The sequence below is a fragment of the Petromyzon marinus genome, chromosome 10 (genome assembly GCF_048934315.1).
Source record: "Petromyzon marinus isolate PM22_M1 ecotype Great Lakes invasive population chromosome 10, UKy_Petmar_22M1.pri1.0, whole genome shotgun sequence".
NCBI classification, from domain to species: Eukaryota; Metazoa; Chordata; class Hyperoartia; order Petromyzontiformes; family Petromyzontidae; genus Petromyzon; species Petromyzon marinus.
Window position 1 is genome coordinate 14296171 of NC_133676.1, and position 23845 is coordinate 14320015.

General features: G+C 38.4%; 1 protein-coding gene across 10 annotated transcripts in view; it reads right to left on the bottom strand.

The window, feature by feature from the left end:
• The window catches only part of LRP1 (LDL receptor related protein 1), a 313912-nt gene that overhangs the window by 223360 nt on the left and 66707 nt on the right, over positions 1-23845 (bottom strand). For 9 of the 10 annotated variants that reach the window (XM_032951130.2, XM_032951128.2, XM_032951126.2 and 6 more), the window contains one exon: positions 1075-1197. The exons of the other annotated variant lie outside the window; for it this stretch is intronic. In XM_032951130.2, the coding sequence (XP_032807021.1) occupies positions 1075-1197 (123 nt within the window). The remainder of the gene's footprint in view (positions 1-1074; positions 1198-23845) is intronic. 10 annotated transcript variants of the gene reach the window in all.

Genomic DNA, 23845 nt, shown 5'->3' on the forward strand with positions numbered 1-23845 from the left:
AAAAAAAAACATTGGTATGAAGGTCGTTAAGAGCTGCTCTTGTTGTCTGGCTAGGTACATGAGAGGAGAAACACAGCACTCTGCTCACAAAAATATCAACTCCTGTCTCGGGTTATTTATTGTTATATTACAGAAATAGTTCCTGTAAAAATGGAATGGGATAGGTTGTGCAAAACTACTCGATGTTAGTTCTCCTAGCTTTCACATTATGTATAAAGTAAATGATCTGCAGAGAGTCAACAATCCAAACATAGCATTGAAAAAATAATACAACCAAAATATGTACTCACACATAGTTTGCACTCATGAGTCCGGCTTCGATTTCAATGTGCATTTTGTGCGAAGTAATTCCTTTCCTTTTTGGAAATGCTTGCACACAAAGATTACTCTACAGGTGCAGCCAGAACAGATGGCTTTCCAGCATCCTCGCCAACTCCTAATTCGATTGTGGTGCGTACAATTATATTAATAGAATGCAATTGTGGTTTATACACATAGATTCTTAATTATTTATCTTTAATTGTCAAATAAAACCTCATTAAGAGAGATAGGCACTAGATAAACAATACATTGCTCTAGGTCAAGTGTTTTTCGTCGTTTAAGTGTCCTTGTCATAGACATAACAAGACTGTCCAAAGCCTATGAAAGTTAGCAAAGCTGAGAGATATTACGCGGGACTGGACTTCCTCAGTTCAAGTGCCAAAAAACATCGTGTAGCTCTTCTGTGTACCAACTCATAACCACGAACAACTGGGCCAGAAATAACACAATGCATTATGTGATTCACATAACACACACCACAATGTGGAGGTGCATAAACAAAAGATAGTTAAATCCACTATTTAATCAAAGCATTAACCACTGTATATTCTTATAATGACACACCATTGACACTACTACTGTTAGATATATTTTCCCTGTAGTCATTGGTGTTACGCCATAAGTAAATCGAACATTTTTTTTTAAGCCATCACTTATCCAGTTCGCTTTAAACACAGCCTTCAAGTGAATGGAAAGCTCTCAACTCAAACCACACTGCCACACTGCTCCCAGTACGGGGGTTAAAAGGCTTACAGATCTCTGGCGATTCATCAGAGCCATCGGGACAATCCTTCTCCCCATCGCAGCGCCAGCCCAGGGAGATGCACGTCAGCCCATCCTTGCAAACAAACTGCGTGGGGCTGCACGTCTTGGGAGCTGCAATGACACACACACACAACCGGTACTGCTGCTGCTGCTGCACGTGCTGCAATGTTATATGAAGACCTGCAATTTGAGAAGGAATGTGTTTTTATTACACTCTTAAGACCCCTCCATACCACCGTCTGGCTACTGAAATTGCGTTTCATTATCTGACAATAACAATGGTCACTATTGTTACCCTTCAACACGCGAAATTGTATTGCAATACAAAGCGACATTAACGCCCACGTGCATGTATTTATTAATCAGCCGTAGGTGAAGTCAAAGTGCATTCCTGCTTAATCAAGCAATATAGGGGGGCATTCATCTCCAATGGAGGTCTGAGCCAATGGTGTAAATTCCACATGTATATGGCAGGGGCCTTCCTCTACATAACACAGATAGAGACCACTTAAATATGTACCCCTGCGCTCACGAAGATCTAAACAAACGAATCACCAAGGAATTGCCCCCACTGACATACACATACCTGTCAACCCAGTGCCTACCTTATTACAGACCAATTCATACATTTTTGGTCACCCCGTGCCCTTATAAATCTCAAGGTCCATCCTACAAAGTCCCATCACAAGGGAGAAACACAAAGACAAAAAAAATGTTTGCCTGTATTGAAACAGCTGTACACCGTATGGACCTGAAAACTCAATTTCCCTGTACAAGAAGAATTCGGGTAAACCGTATGGGTTGACAGGTATGCAAACGTACGCAGCCGCGTAAATGCGTTTAGGTATTTTACCAGTTTCAATACTACCTTCGAAACTCCAAGCAGCACTGCTATGAAACTATAAACGAGTAACAGATTAATAATTAAAAACGAAAAAACAAGAGCTTCATATTTCCATAGACATTCTGTTGACATTAACACCAACTTGCCTTCTTCAGGAAATAGTAGAGGGAAAACCATAATTGCCCATGTGTTAAATACATCACAAATTTAATTGATACTAAAGAACATTGTCAAAATATTTTGAACCATAAGTCATTAGCTTTGAATATTTGAAAGGTTGTCAGACCATGTGTGTAGAAATCCCTACCTTAAAAAAAGACAAACAGCAATCCTTTTAATAATTTGCATTTTATCCCAAAACAATTCTCTACAGACCTTTAAACAAATAACCTCAGCTCAAATTTAGCATAAAAGGTGTAAAAAAAAACACTTGCGTTTTGTAAAAAAAAATGGCCCATGTTTTGTAAGATCAAACACTTCTCTCAAATAACTCTTAGAAATGTGCAAAGAAATTTGGCCAAAAAGTCTAGACAAAACTAAATCGTTTTGGTATGCATACTGGTATACAAGTGATCCATGGAAGGAATTTTAAAAACCTTAAACCAACAACACTGGATTACACCATATTCAATGTATCCAAATTGTATAAACATGTGGTGACTTTGAAGGTGGAAGCAAACAAGAGTGTTACTAAAGCCTATCGGAAGTTAACTTTAGCATTAAAACAGATAGCTTTCGTACACAGCTGCAAAAACCCCTGCATATCCAGGGAGCAGAGATAAGGCAATCCCTCTTTGATATGTTTGCCTCTAGGTCAGAGTACAGTGTGGTTTAATTAAATATAGCCACGAAAATAGTCCTCTATGGTAGACATTCGCTATCAGACAACACAGAATCCTTTGAAAGAAAGTTGAGCCACCCGTTCTACTCAACTGTGCTTGCTTTAGAAGACATTGCTATGATATTTAATATATATATTTTTTAAATCAACAAAAATTTTACTCCCAGGGGCAAAATTGACAACGCGACAAGTAATATGCTGTGTCTTAACCTGCAGGACATAAGGTGGATGGAATAATGGCTCTATAAACTATGTGGATTATATTACAGGTACATTTTATGACAGGTAGATATACAGATGAAGAATAGAAATATACATTCGTGTGTTCGATAATCCACTACTCAATTATACAACAGGATGAGAATTAGAAAGATGCCGATAGGGAACACGGACACATCAATTCGACAGTGGCTTGGCTTTCCAGAACCGTATTTAGGAATCGTGTAATAGCTTCCTTTTCATGTGTGTGTAATGGAAAAAAATAAACATAGTAACCCTTGATTTGAAGCTTTCGTGACTGCAGGAATTACCCTTTGGTTATTTCGGTAAGTAACCCTTCTCTTGGCAGAGATATTATCACCGTTGTGTTTCTGTCCCACCTCTAAAAGGAGGCCAAATGGCCTTATAAGGCTTGCAAACGGTTCTCCACAAAAAAAACCCACATTTTTTATGCATGCATGTGGCCAATGGCGAAGCAACCTCAAATGGCATTGTGTATGTACACACACATTAATGCTCTTGAATCAAGTAGCTTGTTGCAATTTTGCGAGTAAAAACACAGGTAAAAGGAACACCAAATCATGGTCAGGCAATACAGTGCCAAAATAGCTGTAGCTGTCATCAATATTTGCCAATAAACTGATTGTCATGATTTTAACAAAAAAAATCAATAAATATCGAATATTTATTACTTCTATATAAATATCACTGACCGAACCTAACTCATTTTATGAATTTCAACATAAAAAACAAACTCTTAATAAAGCAACCCATGCAATAAATATATATATTTAACAGTTTCAGAAACTCAACACAATAAAAACATCTATCGGCTCCATTTAACCCGCCGATTATTATAGTAAAAAAAAATAGCAATGGGTTTGTTTTTCTCCAGCTGCAGGAACTCAGTGAAAGCCCGTCAGTGCATTCACAGGCTTCCATACATTTCTGCACGTACAAGGGGCATTTTTGGGCAAATCTGTGGCTTCCTGAAGCTGTCTGGAGGAGGTTATACATTTCCAGTGCTCATCTATGGCTGCTAAGAAAAAAAAAACACACAAGTCAGTTAAAGCCGAATTCAAAAGCCTCCTGTTTTGGTCCCGTTAACTTTTTCACTGCACAGTTTATTAGCATCTGCAACTATTAGCCCAAACCAAAGGAAATGACCAAATTTGTATTATATGTTTAGGTAACAAGACATTTTTTTTTTTACAAAACCACAATTGTTGGCTCGTATACTAACCTCACGTGTGTAATATCCGTACTGTTGTCGCAAAACGCCCAATAAATGGAGCCTAGCACCTTATTGGGCCCTTCCCGCTGAAATAAATAACATCTAATAAATGTAGCTTAAAGTAACCTGTTATCGGAATGAAAAAATATTTCTACATTTATATTTGCGTTTACATTTCGGTACAAATGACTACTGTGCCTGCTGTCAGCAATATTTTTTTGACCATTGATCATGACATATTCAGTGAAGGTCTGAAAGGCTTACAGCTGTTAACATGCATACAAACAACAGCAAGGAAGGTAGATCACTTTGTATACTCGCAACATGTATTTGTTATAAATTAAATAAATAATTCGTCCCATGCCATATCTCCACGTAAAAGTGAAATAAATTTAGTCTATTGGCCTTTTGGTCTTCCAGACTTGTGTTAACAGGCAACTTTTGTGTAAATGTGCAAATTTACACGTTTTCCTTCAGGGGCTCAAACAGCCAGGCGGCTTTGCATTTTTAAAACACGTTTCTGGTTAACATAAGTCTGCAAGGCCAAAGAGCTGATAGATGAGCATATATATTATTTCTATGTGTAGCTAGTGAACACTTATGCATTAATGTATTACCCACAATGCTCCATCAGGTGTACTTTGAACATTTGCTTTGAAGCTAGGTTTCTGTTCCAAACACACGACCAAGTGAGCCCTATGGCAACAAGACTGTTCAAGTAACATGAGGCACGTGTGCAGAAACCCAAAACAAACAGGATTGGATGAGGTGGCACTCACATGCAGATAAACACCAAATTATCACAATGTGCAAAGCAGAACGCTCCCGAATAAAGAGCCTTGAAAATCACCATGGCATTCGGAGGTTTATTTGAACAAATCAAACTGTCTCATACGCCGTTGGGTTCCATACTAACAATGCTGACAATCCTTAAATTGCTTGAAGCAAATCGCAGCAGATGTGTCAGGTCAACCTCTGTTCCATAAACAGTGCTTACCGAAAACTGCCACTGAAAATGGTCACAAGGTCGACATTGTGGTTACACTGGGTGAGAAGACTTAAACAGACATTAACGAGCAGTCTATTTAAGGTTACATTTTTGGGCAACTCAAAGTTCCAATAGAATACTCAACAATGTGTTCTGTAAATCAAACGTGAAAAACACAGCATTATTTATATATATTCACCTCCATATGTGGAAATATAGAAAAATACGGGAGGGTCGTTTTGCTGCATTGATTCATTAATCGCAAATTCTTATGCTCATAATTAACACGCCAAATTATATGTGAAATAATTTATGTTTTTTTGGGTTTATAAACGTTGTATGTAATGGGTCCACATGACTCCTCGAGCCACTGGAGATCACTACATGCACCATATTTTAAATAATTGTTTCTTGAATCAATCTCTGACCATGGGTCGCAATGATTCGAATGCTAAGGGGGACAAATCATTACACCCATAATATACGGATCGTGCTATTTCACGGAGTAAAAACAGCAGCAATGGGCTAAAGAGAGTCCAAAAGATACCAGTTTTAGGACTGATTAATTATGCATAAAGGTGCACACCTGCAATTGGTGGAACGGCCTCCACTTGAGAGAGCTCGAGAGCGCCCTTCCAGAGGGTATTTGGCCTGCTCTTCCACATAGGCCAGATGTAGCAGAAGTGGTGCGAGCTGCTACACTTTATATGCTGACATACGCGACCTGTGATGTACCCAACTGCTGAGATTAAATAGTTGTCCACTGATCAACTACCACTAAGCAATTGAACCGGCAACCTCTGGATTGCAAATCCAGTGTGTTGACCATCACAGCAACATTCCCTTTAGATTGGTCAATATAAATTATATGAGATGCAAGTAACAATTACTTATTTTGGATGAAGGCATTTTGAGGACAGTGTTGAATCATTACAGTGCAAAAGGAATTGTGGGTTTATAATCTATACCATTATCTTTTTGAAAAGTTTTCCCCGTGGATTTAGCTTTTGTTTAAATCAATAATAATCAAACAAAGGTTGATGTGAAATTATTGGACATTGAAACCGAATAAGATTAAAGCTGCGGTAACTCATTTCCAAAAAAACAAGGGGGTAATGTTCCAAAGGCTTTTCCCACTGATAATGTCACATTGCTCGTGCAGTAATGTTCCTAGCGCAAATTTTTATAATGAGAGTTCAGTTAAATTCTACATTATGGGCAACATTTACTCATAATTAAAGAAACAAGTAGACGACCTTGTAGTTTAATTATGCAAAAGGAAATGGAGCAGTCTTCCATTTTGTTTTTAAAATTGTAAATTAGAACTAAAATGCTGAGTATTCAGATTTTTGTAAGTTTGTTTTCAAGTACCTTTGAAATGCACTTTCATAACCGTTAGTTCCAGACACTTGATGCGCATACATTAACCCACGTGTTCATATGCATACACAAATGTGAGTGAGTTAATATATTGATAGGGATCTAAACTAATGGTTATGGACTTAAAGTGTTGCATGCTTGTAAGTGGCTTCATAATGCATCGCTTTGTATTTGACACACATTCCTAAATTCCATAATGGGCTTGGCATAAAATAGAATTCCCAAGAATGATCATTAATGACCATTTGTTCTGCAAGCAGCAGTTTGCGGATACCCAAAATGGTTCTGTTACAGACCATACCCTAACCACTTTTGACACCATGAAAGAATATGCAAATTCTAGATTTAAAGCGTTCGTGACTGCAAAGATCCATACTCTTTGGTTCAATTGGGTAAAGTCACGTGATTTTTGTTATTTTATTTTTTACCTACGTGACTTTACTCAATAGAACCAAAGAGTAATATGCAAATTATTTGCATCGAGGACATTAATTGGAATTGATTAGCTGGTATTTGTAAACTGTAGTTATTTACATTTGATTATCTGAAGTTACATCAATATAATTAATTAGCAACAACAAATTACAGACAAGAGCATTAGAACATATGAATATGAAAAATACTGCAGATTCACTCCATTCCCACCAGATAAGTCTATTCTGCGTGCTGTGCTTCCTGAAGGAAAAAAAAATATGCATGTATTACATGTGACTTTATAGGCTGTATAAAAAAAACTGAGGGCCACTGGCCTTTGCAAAATTTATGAGAACTCCTTTTAAACTATGCTGCTTAAGAGATGTCAACAATAGTCTGTAGTAGTATTATGTGCTTTTGTATGAAGACACGTAGAGTCATATAGTGCCAGTTATTAATCTAATCAAGTCATTGTAGGAATTTTTATTTGGGAGCTGGGATATGTGACAGTAACAGTATATGACCTACTCTCACAAAGATGGTGATTTACTGGGCTTTTAACACCCTCTGGTAATCTCTGCAGACGCAACTGGAATGTAATAATGATAAGCACATTTAAATTGCTGTCACATTACTGCACAATTATCCATTACATATGAAACATTTCTCGAAATAAATCAACGTTTGCCTCGAATTTCATCATTTGCACAGTTTAAAGCCCATGGACTTAAAAGCACCTGTGCACAATTAAAAAAATATACTTTTTCATAAAAAATTTTTTTTTATTAAAGATTATGCAGACTTTTAGGCATACCACCCATGTAACCACCTGCTGCTGATAGAATGGCATTTGGCCCACGTAATCCGGAAGCTAAACGCATTCAAAGGGCCCAAACAACCTGGAAAATAAACAAACAGAACTGGGATGTGCACACGAATGGGAATTCAATGCCAGGAAGGCCCACATTTTACATTTTATTTCGAGAAACTGCAGCACCAAATCAAAATAAAATCTCTCTGGGCACAACTTTTAATACACGTAAATAAGTGCAAGTTGAATAACAAGAAATTTTAGTTTCGTTGTGAAAAACTGCCTGAAGGGGTAAAAAAAAACCGTGCCCACATCTGTACTGTAATTATTTTAATTATCACAATGACGTCAATTGTCCTTAATCTATTATGATTTGTTTTGACAAGCTTGTCATTCATATTAATCTTCACCGCATTACAGTAAGGCACATCTGCAGCAATGTGTTTCTGGCTTCATTTTCACAAGTACAGTGCTGTACGGTGAAATCAAAATATGACAATTTGCGTCTAGTGTTGCCACTTTTGTTATGTTACACACGAACACAATCAATTAGTGAAAGCAATGAGACTGTGGAACACAGTAAATAAAAACTGCATTACGTGGCACATTTCTTACATTTGCCAAACTGATGTGCAGAAATACTGGCAGGTGGTTTTTGTGCGTAACTTTCAGCCCCCCCCAACGCTGTAATTTCACGCGCGTTTCTTTTGCCACCCTTCCCAGGGTAATAATGCACCACAATTCTCTCAGATGAGAAAACAAGACGTGGGAAAGAAAAAAAAATCGATTTACCGAGAGAGCCGTCACACATGCACACAAATCAACCCAGCATCATCACACACAGTGCGATGTCAAATATCCTCAACCACGTCCCTGTCGGTGCTGCCACTCTGCCTTCATCTCCACCTTCATCTCTTGCCCATCTGCTGTCGAGTTTATTGCCCGCCTGCCCACCACTATTTGTGATAAACTTGGGAGCGCTCATCACGAAACCTCCAAAGGGTTTACATCATCGCGGCCCATGAAGCGATAATTATAGTCGGCAACAGCTCGAAATTTCGTCATAGGGGAAGAGTCCAAGGTTGCAGTGTACACAGTCCTAAACCAAAGCGTTCTTTGTCAAAAAAAAAGGTTATTATGTGTTCGCCAACATTACACTTGCGTCCATAAAGGGCGTGTGCGAATGCTCGTTAATTGCCCGAAAATGTCCGACAGCAATATGTGATTAAGCAAACATTTGCACGAGGGTCTCAATAACTAGACTTTTACCAAAAGGCCCGATAATCGTGTAAATCGGCACTCTCGGTCAATGAAGAGCGATGGTGAACAACAACTGCACAGCACACCCCCTTACTATTTTCGCTTTTCGATTTACTGTACGTCATAGAGCCATAAGAGCATGCCCTATGACCTTTGCCACTATAACTCTGAGTTTATTATACCGCCATAGGTAATCCTTTTTAAAGACTTCTAAAACTGTCGGAAGTAACTGCAGTGCAATCCAGCGAAAAGTCAACCTTAGCCTAAAGCCGAGCTTGAAATCAGTTCTCTGTCCTTTCCAAAGGCATGGTTGACCAAAAAAACAACAACCGTCTGCTAATTTCCCGTGCGCCTCCATGCAATGATATCTAACCGTGGCGATTGTGCAGGCAAAGCCCACTGGCAGTGCCTTTGTTACAAATTGTATGCAAAAGGATTGCAAGTAGTTTAGTTGTGGGAAAACGAAGACCAGCATGGCAGTAAAACAGTTTGTGGGGAGGGTATGCAGTTCCAAATCAATCAACACATACTTAGTAACGGGTGTGTGTGGGGGGGGAACTACCACTAATCTTTCAGCAACAAGGTGTTTAACTTCTTTATCTGACGAGGCAAAAACGAAGATCACTAAATGCCATGTATTGTTAAGACGGTAAATGTATTGTGCTTTGGGGTATATTGACAATCACCTTTTATTCTGCCGTGTTCGTTGAGAAATGTTTCGAAACGTCGTTTATTATTTGCAACCAGCGAAAAGCAAATAACATATTCAGCATTTGACCGTTGTGTAAAAGTATACTCCGGGTTGAAGCAGTGGCACAGTGGTTAGCACACCATGATAAATAATGGGTAGGCCTTCATCCGGCAGCAAATTGACAAAGTCCCGTACATTATATGAACGTATTCACTATTTCTTACGGTAACATTTTAAAACTTTACTATACAGATTTGCATAGAGTTTTTGCGGCACCTACATGCAGGCGATGGGCAAGTAACAATACACGATAATGTACTTTGTCAAACCATCCGATGCACTTCTCCAGAAGCCATTTGGCCACAAGACGTAAATCAATTGGCTTCATGGCTGCTACTTTCACTATCGGGCGTTTGTAGACTCGAGTAATCAGGGCTTTTGTGACAAAGCTATTGAAAGCCACAGTTTCATGAGCTGATATTATCTGTGCAATGCGCACTGTGCGAGTTACCATAGGTAAATATTAATCGTTTGTGAATTGTCCTTGGAGACTGGTCAAATGTTAAAAGTGGTCTTGGTGTTAAAAGTGGAAAAGGTATGAAGCCGCCTTCTTTTCAAAGTATCAACATATCTGAAATAAAATTCCCTTTCACTTTGAAGGACGTTTCCCATCATCATATGCCATTTATCAATGTAATGCATTTTGACATATTTGAAGGTTAGCACATGATTGTTCTGAGATACCGTATTAGCAGTGGTACACAAGCACAACAAGAAACCCCTAAACATCACCTATTATATTCTTAGCTCTTTCGGTAAAGTCACACGTTGTGTGATGACGACCGTTTGTGTTATGGTCGAAACGTCGTGAGAATTTTTATTGTTTTATATTTATTTTATTATTTTATTGTTTCCCTTCAACGTGACTTTACCGGAAGAGCTAAGAATATGAATTACTGCAGTCACGAAAGCTTTAAATCAAAATTTTAAATCACCTATTATACTCCATCATGTTTCCCTTTGTTAAGCCAATTTGCACCAACTTCACAAAAAGCGACATATGTTAAGGCGTATTTACACGCACGAGTGCATAATAAATCACAATAGGAAAAATATAAAATAATTGTTAAATTTACAACTTATTTGCATCATTAGACCTCCTTTGCCAGTACCACAATATAATAATAGGGTTTTCCCCTTTTTTCTGGCAACAAAACTGAAACCTTTTTACGAGGATTCATGTCTGCATTAACCACAGTACCTGCAGTCAAAATGCAAACAAAAAACATACTTATTCTTAGCTCTTTCGGTAAAGTCACGTTGAAGGGAAACAATAAATAATAAAATAGGTGACGACCGTTTGTGTTATGGTCGAAACGTCGTGAGAATTTTTATTGTTTTATATTTATTTTATTATTTTATTGTTTCCCTTCAACGTGACTTTACCGAAAGAGCTAAGAATATGAATTACTGCAGTCACGAAAGCTTTAATAAAAAAAAACATACCATGATAATATATGCATTGTCCTTGAAACTGATTGGTCCACACCAAGGGACGGCTTTCTTGAGCCTCGACCCAATTTGTGCTCGACCAGATGACGCCAGACGGCGTACAGCTCAAAGACAATGCACTATCATCTGGTCGAGCACCAATTGGGTCGAGGCTCAAAAGAAAGCCGTCCCTTGGTGTGGACCAATCAGTTTCAAGGACAATGCATATATATAATCATAGTATGTTTTTTGTTTGCATTTTGACTGCAGGTATTGTGGTTAATGCAGACATGAATCCTTGTAAAAAGGTTTCAGTTTTGTTTCCAGAAAAAAGGGGAAAAACCATATTATTAACTTATTTGCAGTCGTAACTTCTACACATGCTACCACCAATTAGATTTTTAGTCTTCCCGACTCATTACAATACTATTCCTATACACCCAGGGCTTTCAGGTAACAGTAGTGTCATCACATAATGCTTGCCTGTGACATTCATTCTCTTAAAGCTGCCTTGCAGGCCCTTTTTTCTCTCCAGAATCTCAGTGCCCCATGAACGATAACCTTATTGATCCTCATGGCTTTGTGTACCCATTAATTTATTTTATGTTTCCAAACCACTGGTTTCCAATTAGCCTGGTCACAAGTAGATTGAAGTCCACTCAAGAGGTGCACAGCTCGAGGCGAAATATAAGAGGCTTGAAGCATTCCTGCATAAGACAGAGTAGTAACAGCAGTAGCATCATTAATGTAGGGCTAATCTCATGATAGGGCTCACCTGCTATTCATTAAAAAGCATGTGTTTTCTCCCCTAATTGGCTCACAAATGTGCTCCTAAACACGAAGTATTTCAAAAACACGCTGCTGGTACCTCCATATCAAGATTAGTAATACATAGCGGATTAGGATATTTCCAGAATAAACGTGAATAGCCCCAACATTACAATTGTCTCAAATGTGTAATGCCTCAGTGTAGACCCCTTCTCCTACCCTTTTGCATGATTGCACAGCAACATAATTTCATCTGAATATCCAATTTGAAACATTTTCTCAATATTATTTATTGCAAAATGTGTTTTTTGGAAGATGCTATGCACTATAGATTTACTCAAAATGCTTGACAATTCCCTCTGACAATACAATTGCAGTGTAATTAATTTTAACTTGTATTTTGCGTTATGCATTTTGTTAGTTGGCTCGATTAAGCAAAAAACGTTGGAACGCAGCATCAATTATGTTGTCAAGGGTTTTAGCACAGGCGCGCTATGCAATAAAGTGGCAGTATGCATGCAGTCTGCATGCTGCTAAAATAGGCAATCCCATTATTAATATGAATGCCCGTGGCTTCCAGTTCTCTTAAGCTATAATGTTGCAAACCAATATATTGCAGCACAACTAGATGAGACAGGATGATAAATAGCCCTTACGTAAACAAGATTGCTTCTTAATCTTTGCCTACACCTGTATGCAACTGTTGAAGTATTTTAAGTGCCACAGGTGTTTGTAATTGTATTTAACTTTTGCAGAAGGGTGCATACAAACATGAAGTTAAATTGCCCTGATAAAAGGCCAGCCCCAAAAAAGGCTCAAAGGAGGAATATATTCGAGGCCCCACGTGGCTTTCCAAATGTTACCTGTTATATTCGTTAGTTAAGAAAACAATGGTTTAGTTATTTACTAAATGCAAGCCAAAGTACTGAAAAAAAACCTTTTTACTTCTGCAAACAAAATAAAGGGACCTATATCCTTACTTTTTACGTATGTGTAAAACATCTAAAGGGCATTTCATCTTCTAAAACAGGGCATTACAATTACTGTACATATTACATCATTTCAAAAAGAGCAAATTAAACTGCAACATCGATAGTGGCTGATGATATAGACCACATCCGAACTCTTGTGAGATCTTGAGTTATACATTCAAGTAGGCCATCCTAGATTTAGACCACCTTCTTGAGCATAATAAGTTGATGGTGTCAAGAATGTGCAATAAAAAAAATCTTAGATCTTATGTGGTTAACAGGTCCAAAATTAACCTTCCACTATACTGCACAGGTAATGCGTCTTAAGATATGTTTCCATGACCAGTGGGAAATCAGGCTCCGCCTGCTATGCTCACTTTCATTTCTGGCCCAGGAAAGATTCCATCCTGATGCTTTCACGTGGAGATCCACGCACGCGCGCACATGGAGATCCAGTTGAGGCAGCTTGGTCCCTCCCCCCCCCCTCCGACCTACCCTCCATGGTCTTGGTATGGGGGTGAAAAAGAAATATTTCTTTTTATTTCAAAAAGGTGAGTTTCTACGTTTACAATATGCTTTCACGAGGGTCGATTATTCTAAGTAAAGAACCCATTTCTGACATTGGGCAGTGTTCCGCAGTGAGCTTTAACAATAAAGCTAACCCTGAAAATGAAATACAGCCACTGGTGTGATGGGCTGTGTACCACGTTTCTGCGTTGACATTATAAACGATTTAGAGATAAGTCCAGTCCGTGCAAAAGCATAATTAAAGCGTGTTTCCTGGGCCCGGGTGCCAAGCTCAATTAGTGTCCAGTTGGCCTGGTGGGGCGCCGATGGCACTGTGGGCCGAGCTGGCAAGTCCGTGTACCACACAGGACCGGAACACGTCCCCCCAGTGGTTGTGGAACTGCAGCACGAACGCCAGGGTATACACCGTAGTTCGGTGAGAAATATTGAGTTTCCCCCCCTCTTGTCACGTCGCACCACAGCTCATGGTAGAACTGTCCTGCAGCGCGACTCACAACCTCCTCTCTCTGTACATCAAGGCCATCACTGGCAGGCGTCGTCTCTCCACAGAAGCCGCCTCCATCTGCAATGCCACCTGCGCATTTGCAGCATTCAATCCACACCGAATGTTAAAGATACACTTTCAGGCACCCACCTCTTTAGCGTGGGTTTCGAGTGACAGACAATGAGCTTGAACTGCACGCCTCAGAGTTACGTCCATTTTTTTTGTCCATGAAATATTGTAAGTGTTATAAATTTCATTCTTATTATAGTAATACAGAGCCTAGATTTATGTGAGGAAAAAAAGCTATGTTGTCATGCCTGGGTCATTCTGGAACATCGTAAACAACTGTCATGCCATAGGGAGTAGCAGAAAGGGACTTGATTGCTCTTCTCACACGAGATAATGAGGTTACAATTTTAATATATGGGGTAAAATAATTGTAAACACGTATCAACAGCAGAACATTACACATGGGTTTTGTGCACCAGTTAGAGGTCACATAGTTATGATATATACGATGACAACCAGAGAACCACATTAAACATATGACAAAAATGGTTACACATGTACAAAACATCAATTTGTTTTCCTAAATAATACAACATTTCAGTGCGGATAGATATGACATTTTTTTTAATAGAAGACTTTTTTTTACAATTACTCAAACCAACAAGCTATGCGAAACGTACCAATAGCTAACCCCATGCTTTGCTGCGGAGAGTGAAATACAAATATTTCCCAGTGATCTAATGCTATTTTACATGGAATTAAATGTTTAAAGAAGCCTTGCTTGTTATCAATACAAATGTTATCTTTATGTAGAATACCTTCCAGTCAGTGGATCAGGAGTTAAAACTCTGGGTTAGGATAAGGAAAATACGTGACATACATTGAACGTTACAAAATAAAGGCTATATATCTTCATGGAAGTCAAGAGCAGTTGTTCTTTAGACACATCTTAAGACACGTGGATCTTCACAACGGCTTCTACTCACCTACTCTATGGTCGCGAGAGGAAAGAGGTTGACTTTTTTGGTAATACTCAAACTGTAAATGTGGATTAACTCTTCAACACACCGGTGGGCTGAAGTGGTGAATTATTTGTCTTTTGTCAACGTGACACTTTTCTTTGCTGATTGGCCGTGTCGGGTGGTGGAGGGTTACGACACATTTATAAATAAACGCGATCTAACCCAAAAACCTTTATTATGCACAAAAAGGTCATTAGAGTACACATTTCAGAACCCTCCAAATACAAAAAGTTCATAAAAGTTGAGAGATATATGATGGGTTTAAAGCATGGGATTTGTATTAATGGTATTGTTCTTATTGTTACAAGAACCATGTCTCGCATAACCTTCCGGTCGTGTCTAGACATCCCAAGAAATCCACCCCAAGGCTTTGCATGCCATGCCAAGCACAGTGCCGAGTCCATAAACAATCCCTCACTTATGATGCCAATTTACATCAAATGCTAGAGGAACTCAAACTGCGAGTACAAAGGCATTGCCGAGAACATGTCTTATCTTCTTCTAAAATATTTAACTTTGAAGATAAAATTAGCATACAATTATTCGACAGGTGACGGGATGTACGTGTCTTTAAAATCAATCACTTATTTTTGTTTGTACCATTCTTAGATTAAACACACAGCATAACAGTTTCAGTGACTGAATAGGTATAATGAAATTGTGGATTAAAAAAATAAATATACATGCAGGACATAAAACCCATCACAATGTTGAATATGCTGCCAGTGCGATAGCACCTAAATTCATCACTTCATAAATACTGTATTTGTCATGGAAACACAGCTATCTCGTATGAGCAGTGGTCAAAGTGGCAGCGTTGGGCTCATGCGCCATCACACATAATTTACAACGTACGATCAAAATGTGTTACATATTAAAAAATGTAGGCCATTACAGACAGCTGAAGACTTGGGGCAAAAAGGGTAGATTAATCAGACACGAAAGGTATAACGTTTTAAAGGTTGGCATAATGTAACTAATTGATGCTTGGCTAATCAAGTAGGCAAATCTGAAATTATGTTTGCAAGCAAAGCTTAATTCCGCTTTTTATAAAGTCTGGCATTTATTCTAGTACGTTACTTCATAGTAGTTTACACTGTTACCCGTGTGAATAGGTCATTGCCAGTTTGGGAAATGTTTGTATCTTTAGAGATGCAGGAGAATGATAATTATCATTCATAGCATAACAGGTAGAGCTGCCCAGAAGAGAAACGTCTAGACGCTTGTTGTGTGTTCTGCCAACAGTTGGCTGTGCAAATGAACTGGCACATGGCACTGAATCCCAACGCAGCTGCTTTAACCAATTCTCATCTCGACACCAATGCGATGATGCCAGGTTTTTCACAAGTCATCTGTAATTGCTGGCTTGGGTTTTAGAGGGGGATTGCTGAATGACACTTCTGTGTGAGAAAGTAGCCACCACACATTCCTGAGGGCCAATCAGAAATGTCGAAGCCTTCAGCTCCCCCCCCCCCCCGTGTTGAATTTATAAAATTGGCAACTGCTGGAAATATTTTACCTCAGCTGCAGTGGTCAATGTTACAGAGATGGTATGTGATAATGTGGAAAATCATTAAGGCACACACACACGCAAAATCTATGAAGGCTGTAAAAATTATTATCTTTTCTTTAAACTATAAATATAAAATAAGATGAGAAACAGATGGGTGACCTATATATTCATAATAAATGTTACATCAAAACAAGTACTGTACCATATTGATGGAAATAGTTTCAAACAAAGCAGATGCTGATCATATTTAAAATTGTATTATTTTTAGATGTAATCATAATCTGATGCATGTATAAGTTATGATACGCTAAGGTTATGCGGTGTTCAGCCAAGCAGCTTAAATTGCTGATGCTACGATGCGGCCCAACAAGCAATCTCGGAATATCCAACAGAAATCGGAGTCACCCTGACATGCTCATGTCACAGTCGAGGCCTTGAAAGATCTGAGACAGCAAGCTCAGCCATTTTAATATTCCCCCCCTCCATGGAATCTGAGGTTAAACGATAATCTTTGCAGGCGCTTAATACCTTGACCTCGTTATATTTTATACATCCACAATTTTTAATGGAATATTTTGAAAATGCCTCGATACGAGGGGGCAGTCATGAAACGTTATCCATAAAATAAATAATGCCACTCTGTTATACAGTTACAACCTTGAAATGGGTGAGCTGGCATACAAATGTTAAAGGTAAAGCCCTGCAATTCCCTGCTCATGCCACTGCTGGGGGAAGGACTACATTTGAGCTAACTACTCTTGAGGTTATTCCATCTCCTCTTCCACACTGACGAGACATGTTGGAAGAGGTGTGGTGTGACCACACGTTATACACACACCGCACGTGACCTGCCAATTATTTCAACCGCTGTGTCGCCAGAAGTTGGAGTTGAGACGGTGAATGTCCAAGTCCAGTGTGCTAATCAATACACCACAGCAGCTCCCCTTTGGTAGCATAAGCAGAGGATTAAACTCAGTGGTTTTTGATTTAAAGCTTTCGTGACTGCAGTGACTTTACCGAAAAAACTAAGAATCAGTCGTTTTTGTTGTATATTGTTCTTAAAATGGTTTGTCCACCTTATTTACTTTTTCTGTGCCAATTACAGTATTATCTTATCGTAGAATTATTCACGGAAACACTTATCACTTCAGAACAGTATATTCTTACCCTAGGAAGTAAAATAAAATCATTATAATTATTGTTTGTTGTTTTTGTAACAGAGTAATTATGTGTAATTTTCTAATTTGAACCATTATGATAAAACACAATGACTCAACATTTAAGCAAATTGGCCTTATCTTCATTGAGGTCAATAATTCGAAATGAGGTCAATAATTTGTATTGAGGTCAAAAAACATTGTTTCCCTTTCCTCTGTTTCGTGACATTTTGCATCAACCTGTGTGTATAATCAGTAAACAGGCAATGTGGTAGTAACAGTTTCATTATAGAGATACAAAAAAAAGTAAAAACTCCGGCTATCACTTCCACACAAGGAAATATTTTTTTCTTACCTTTTTTAAAATGAAGTTTTACTGATAATGCGTGCAAAAGCTTAGCATCCATTCTCACATAAAAGCTGCTCTTCCTTTAGCTCTGCTGCATGACACAGCTACCTCCAAAATCCACCATGCACACCATTTTTATATACCCAGCACAGCTGTGTATTCAAAGGTCCATCTGCTCCCTTTTCATGTCACGAGCAGACGTATGATTGAAGTCTGCTTGGCACAGGGGATCAGAGCAGTGGCAATTGATGCCCCCATCATGCCCCCCCCCCTCTCTACTGCCACTCCCACGCCAAGGTAAGTAACGAAACGCACGGTCAAATTAAATCCTTAACCCTCCTCCACCCCCCAGCAATCTTCACACAGACCCAGGTTATGGGTATCTGAGGCTCCAGGCCAAAGTGTCAGGGGGGGTCCCTACGGTTCATTCCAATGTGAGAGCTGCGAACAGGGAAGGAGGTCTGTACCAAGTTCAACAAATAGGGGTTCGAGATATTTTCTTCACGTTTGCATTGTTTAATGCATACCAAAGAACACGCCATTTTCTTTACATGTAAGGAATAAACTGCAACTGCCACGATTTTATAAAGCGGGGCATTTCGTGTCATCACAGAAATATTCTTATTCATATTGGCAGGCATATTTTACAATTAAAATGCCTTAAACATGGGTACCATGGTGTTCTTATTTTCAAATACAATACCAATATTGTCACAAGTGCACCTTTTCACTGCCAGGCACAATCGTTGCTATACCCCCAAAATGTAATTCTTTATTTATTTTTATTCAGAAAGCAAAATCTGCTGCAAAGTTAAGGCCACATTTTTATTTAATCAAGCATAATATGAGAAGGCATAAAATACATATTGCACGTATATGCAAATGTAATACTTGCTGTCAGCAGCTCTGAGACAAAGGAAACTAAGAGCAAAGCAATGTGAGGAGCTTGAGTAAAATTTGAAAAGGCTGCACATAAAATGGTATTCTTACAGTTTCTAAAAAACGCCACAGAGGAGATGCCATTTTTTAGCTGTAAAAAATATTTATTGGGTATAACTGAGTGTTCATTTGAATCTGTATATTAAAACCGTATAGCCTTCCCTTCAAAACGATAAGCCTATTGTAGCAAATAAATAATCTTATATGCACGCCAATGTTTATAATGGAGTGTGGAATGTACGTTAGATGCCATGTTCTAAGCAATGGGGATACAATTATGTTTAAATAACTTAAACATTATACACGGCTCATTCAAGAGTTTGTCTTAAACGGTAGAAATAAAAAAAAAATTTAACATCTTAATAATTTTGATAACTACTGGATGTTTCTTTTTCAAAGATTCTAAAGACACGATTGTCGAAAACATACCATCATACTAAAATAAAATACAATTATTCAGTTATATTAATTTTACCAGGTAAGGTCCACTGAGCTATACAGCTTTCTTTCAGAAGTGACGTGGCCACAAATTATAGCTCAGCAATGTGGCTTATGTGCAAATTTATAGCAGCCAAATACTCTAAAAGCATAAACATGCTTTGAAGCTTTCGTGACTGCAGGAATTACTCTTTGGTTCTGCCGGTAAAGTCACGCAGAAATAAACTAAAATAAATGATAGAATACGACGTTTCGATTGCAAAACAAGCAACCGCCATCGGGTATAAATTAACGAGACAACAAACCTAGTAAACTTAGAAATGCAATGCAATGCAACACAATTCTAACTGTTTTGCCAAGGTCCAATTTCTCTCCTCCGGGCGCTCTCACCGACATGCTAATTTCTCTGCCCCACCTCTATATATAATGCCCCGTGTCACAGAGTCGTTGTCTCTCTGTGCGTCTCCGTGTCTGTGTGTTTTTTCTCTCTCTCTCAAATTTAGAAATCTTTGGAAGAACGCAATCAACCAGGTAAAGTGTTAACTGTTGAGTTAGCCGACTCTCTGTGTTGCATTGCATTCCATTTCTAATTTTACTAGGAGGTTTGTTTTATCAGTCATACCTGATGACGGTTGCTTGTGTTGCAATCGAAACGTCGTATTCTATTTATTTTTTTATTTTTTACGTGACTTTACCGAAAGAACCAAAGAGTACTCTCAAAGCATGTTTATAAATGTGGAGGAAAAAAATAATGCAGAGAAAAATGTCAAGCGACCGCAGGGAGAACATACAAACTCTGAATATAAAGGCATCAGAGTTGGGATCGAAACTATAACCTCCTGTATACCTGGCGAGGTTGTTAACATCTCTCCACCACGGTGCCTCTACAATTTGGCAAATAGTTTCAACTTGTTCCACATAGAGGCTATGTTATTTGAAATTTAACCAGACTATGCGCATTAGCTTAGCTGTCATAAAGAGGCTTAATATTCACTAATTTTAAAAGAGCCAAACATATCCACATGGTGAATATACCACCACAATAAAAGCTATGTTAGTTTTGCAATCGACTAATTCATTTTAAATAACCAAGGAAGACATTACATTCATGCCAAGACCAAAATATAAGAACGATACTTGACCAAGACTCCAGGAAAAATAAAAGGTTTACGTTACATATAGAAAAATATAACTTTCCCATAATAAATCGCATTCCTCTTTCTCAAATTAATTGCATGCCCGTATCCCTAAATGAACTACATTTCGCTTTCCCTGAATTAATTACAATCCTCCCTTCCAGAATTCATAACATTTCTTTCTTCTAAGAAAATTGTTGTATGGTAATTGCACGAAAACAACCCATCATTATTTTAGGCAGTATTATTTGCACCTCTGATTAGCACGGTTGGCTACATACGGTGCGAAAGAAGTTCGGCATACGTACATTGTAATGATGATTAAACATATTTGGAGCAGGAGATCATTGCTATACATCGTGCTGCTCACCACCAGCCTCGTGGACTTGATCGCACACCTAGATTTAGATATTGATAAAACGAGTCAGGGAATGATAAGTAAACTAGAATGTTAGTTGATATTATTAACCACATACGTACTATAAGGAAGCATCAGTCTGAAGCCTCATGTTTGTATAAAACTATTACTGTGTTTGTAAGTGATGTAATACTGAATGCAAAATAAAATAACATCTTAATATTGTAGAAATAATTATACTGAATTGTTAAAATAACCAAACACCCATCATGTCTGAGGTATATAACACACTCAAACATGCATGACAGTGATATAATTCACGTCGGTATGTCTATGCATAAGTATTCATGTGACCTGACAAAAACATTCTTATATCACGGCAGGAATTTAAAAACATTTCACATTAATTGAACCTCTGAACACTTCAGAACATGAGTCATGCAACGGCTATAAGATATATATCAGGCTCCATAAAGGGACAGCTTAAAAATATTCTCAACACGACTGTGGGTCTACATACGGCCGATTACTAACTTGCCTCTTGACTTGTTGCCACCGCTGTTCACAACATTACACACATGGGCAGATTTCCCTCAACAGTAAACCTGTATATAAAATTGATAAAATCGTACTGCTCTTCTTACTTACTTTCATTATTGAGTAAATATGACCTAAAAGAACTCCAACCCGCTCTGTATTTGATGTTCACAGCCGAGCCGTCTTCATTATTTAATCGAGTTCTCAACCGATTATACTCGACTAATCGGATAACACGATAATATTTGGGAGGAAAAGTCTCAACTCTATTGCCATGAATGGGTGGCGATGGACGGGGCTTTGTGACGTCGTTAACATCATCATCTGCATCGCGCTGGGCATGACTTGTACAGGGGGTTGTCCACCTTTGAGAGCCAGGATTTTTTTTTCAGGGGCCCAAGTAATCGACCACAAAGACAGTAGTATTTTTTTTTCCAATTCATTACCTCAATCAACATATTGACCTACGCTCTTATCATTTTTTGATCCTCAACCGCCTTCAATATTTGCCCCGGGTAAACATGTTCTTATGTGATTTTCAGCTGTGTGCTTCCAACAATGATTTTATTCCGTGTACATTTCGCATTTTGCCCATATTTTTCTTGGGCCCTGTAAATCAGCCAGGTTGAGGCTAACCATGGAGTGGCAGCCAAAGAGCATATCCACCACAGAGATGGAGCCATGAGATCAGAATAAGAATTAGAATATTTATACTGGAGGCATCCGATGAGCTATAAAGCTCTTTTTCACAGATGTCAAGTCGTTCACAGATGTCCAACTTGTGGACAGGAGCAAGATCGATAGAGGCATCACAATACCACAAGGGCTGGCAGACGGCTTGGGGAAGCATTCAACCAGCAGTGGATTGAGCATGAATATTGATATTAATATCATCCAGCACTAAATTATATGATATACAAAAACCGATAGTGCGTTTCATAATTGTGCGTATTTCATGCACATATTTTAAATGCCGTACAGTAGCAGGCTTTTCTTTGCCAAGTATATAATTCTAGCCATCGATTCATTAAACCACCACATTTTATTACATACATCATAAGAATGAGACAAGCCATTTATTGTGAGCCTCGCTTTTGGTTTCCATTAGCATAGCACATCAAAATATTTCCAGAGTTTATTTTTCCAGGTGGCGTGTCTCGCGCAGCCTGGTATTTCCATCCGATGTTGACGTATTCCCCAACCCTGATGAATATTCCTTCTTGCATTAACAGTGGCTTTCTAGAGGATTTTTTTTTTTAAATCACAGTTTGGCCAGCTCAGGGAAGGTAGGAACCCTTCAACCAGAACTCGATTACAATAGCATCCGTTCTGCAATGCTGCGAGAAATAGTTCACACCCTGTCGCAATCTCACCAAACTGGGTCAACAATTTAAAAACGGATTTTAAGCTTTCGTGACTGCAAGGATTCATACCTACGTGACTTTACCGAAAAAACCAAAGAGTATAATTTAAAAACGCTTTTTTGTGTTATTTATATACACCACAATGGCACTAATGGACTGGTTTGTGCTTTGTACCATTTAATTTTGGATGGAACTAGGACCTATATTTTAAATAGACGCTACTTGCCTGTAACATCTGGCAATTCACGAGCATTGGTCCAAGCAAGCCTGACTGCCGGTGACACACCGCATGTCAAAACCAGTCCAGAGTTGTGTGTGTATTGAACCAATGCTGCTGAATTTATGCACTTACAAAAGGCCACGTGTTCTGTTGCCAGACAGATATGGAGAATAATTGTTGGCATATTTAATTAAAAGGAACTGTGCATCAGCACTTTACAATGCACAAAAAGTATCATTGCACCACACTGCAATGAGCTAACAATGACAAAAAGCACATACACCCATTGCCACGATTTCCATACAAAAGGGCCGTTAAGGAAATACATATATAAAATAATATATCTCCTGTCAAACACACTGGCATGAAGTTTTAAACGTCATTTTCTATTTGAAAGGGTCAATGTTTCCAGAGTTTGTTGTGATCAAATTAAAATAAATTATATGTTACGATGCCATAGCCGAAAAAATAAAAATAAAGGAATTCAGTGGCAGTGCGTCATCGCGACGTCTTCCCACACGTGACGCACACACACAGCGGATGTGTCCAAGTGCTAAATAACAATGGTCTTAATTCTTCTGGGATTAAAGAAAAAAAAATGCACATCATTTGTGGAAAGTAAAACCATAATTAAAAACGTACATTAACATTCAATTTTCTTTATAAAGTACTGCTTTTGTGTGGAAGTCTACATTCTGCATTGGAGCAACCTAAAACGGGCATAATAATAAGGAATTCACACAACTGTCTCTGGATCATAATGAGCATCACCCCAAATGTGTTTAATATTAAT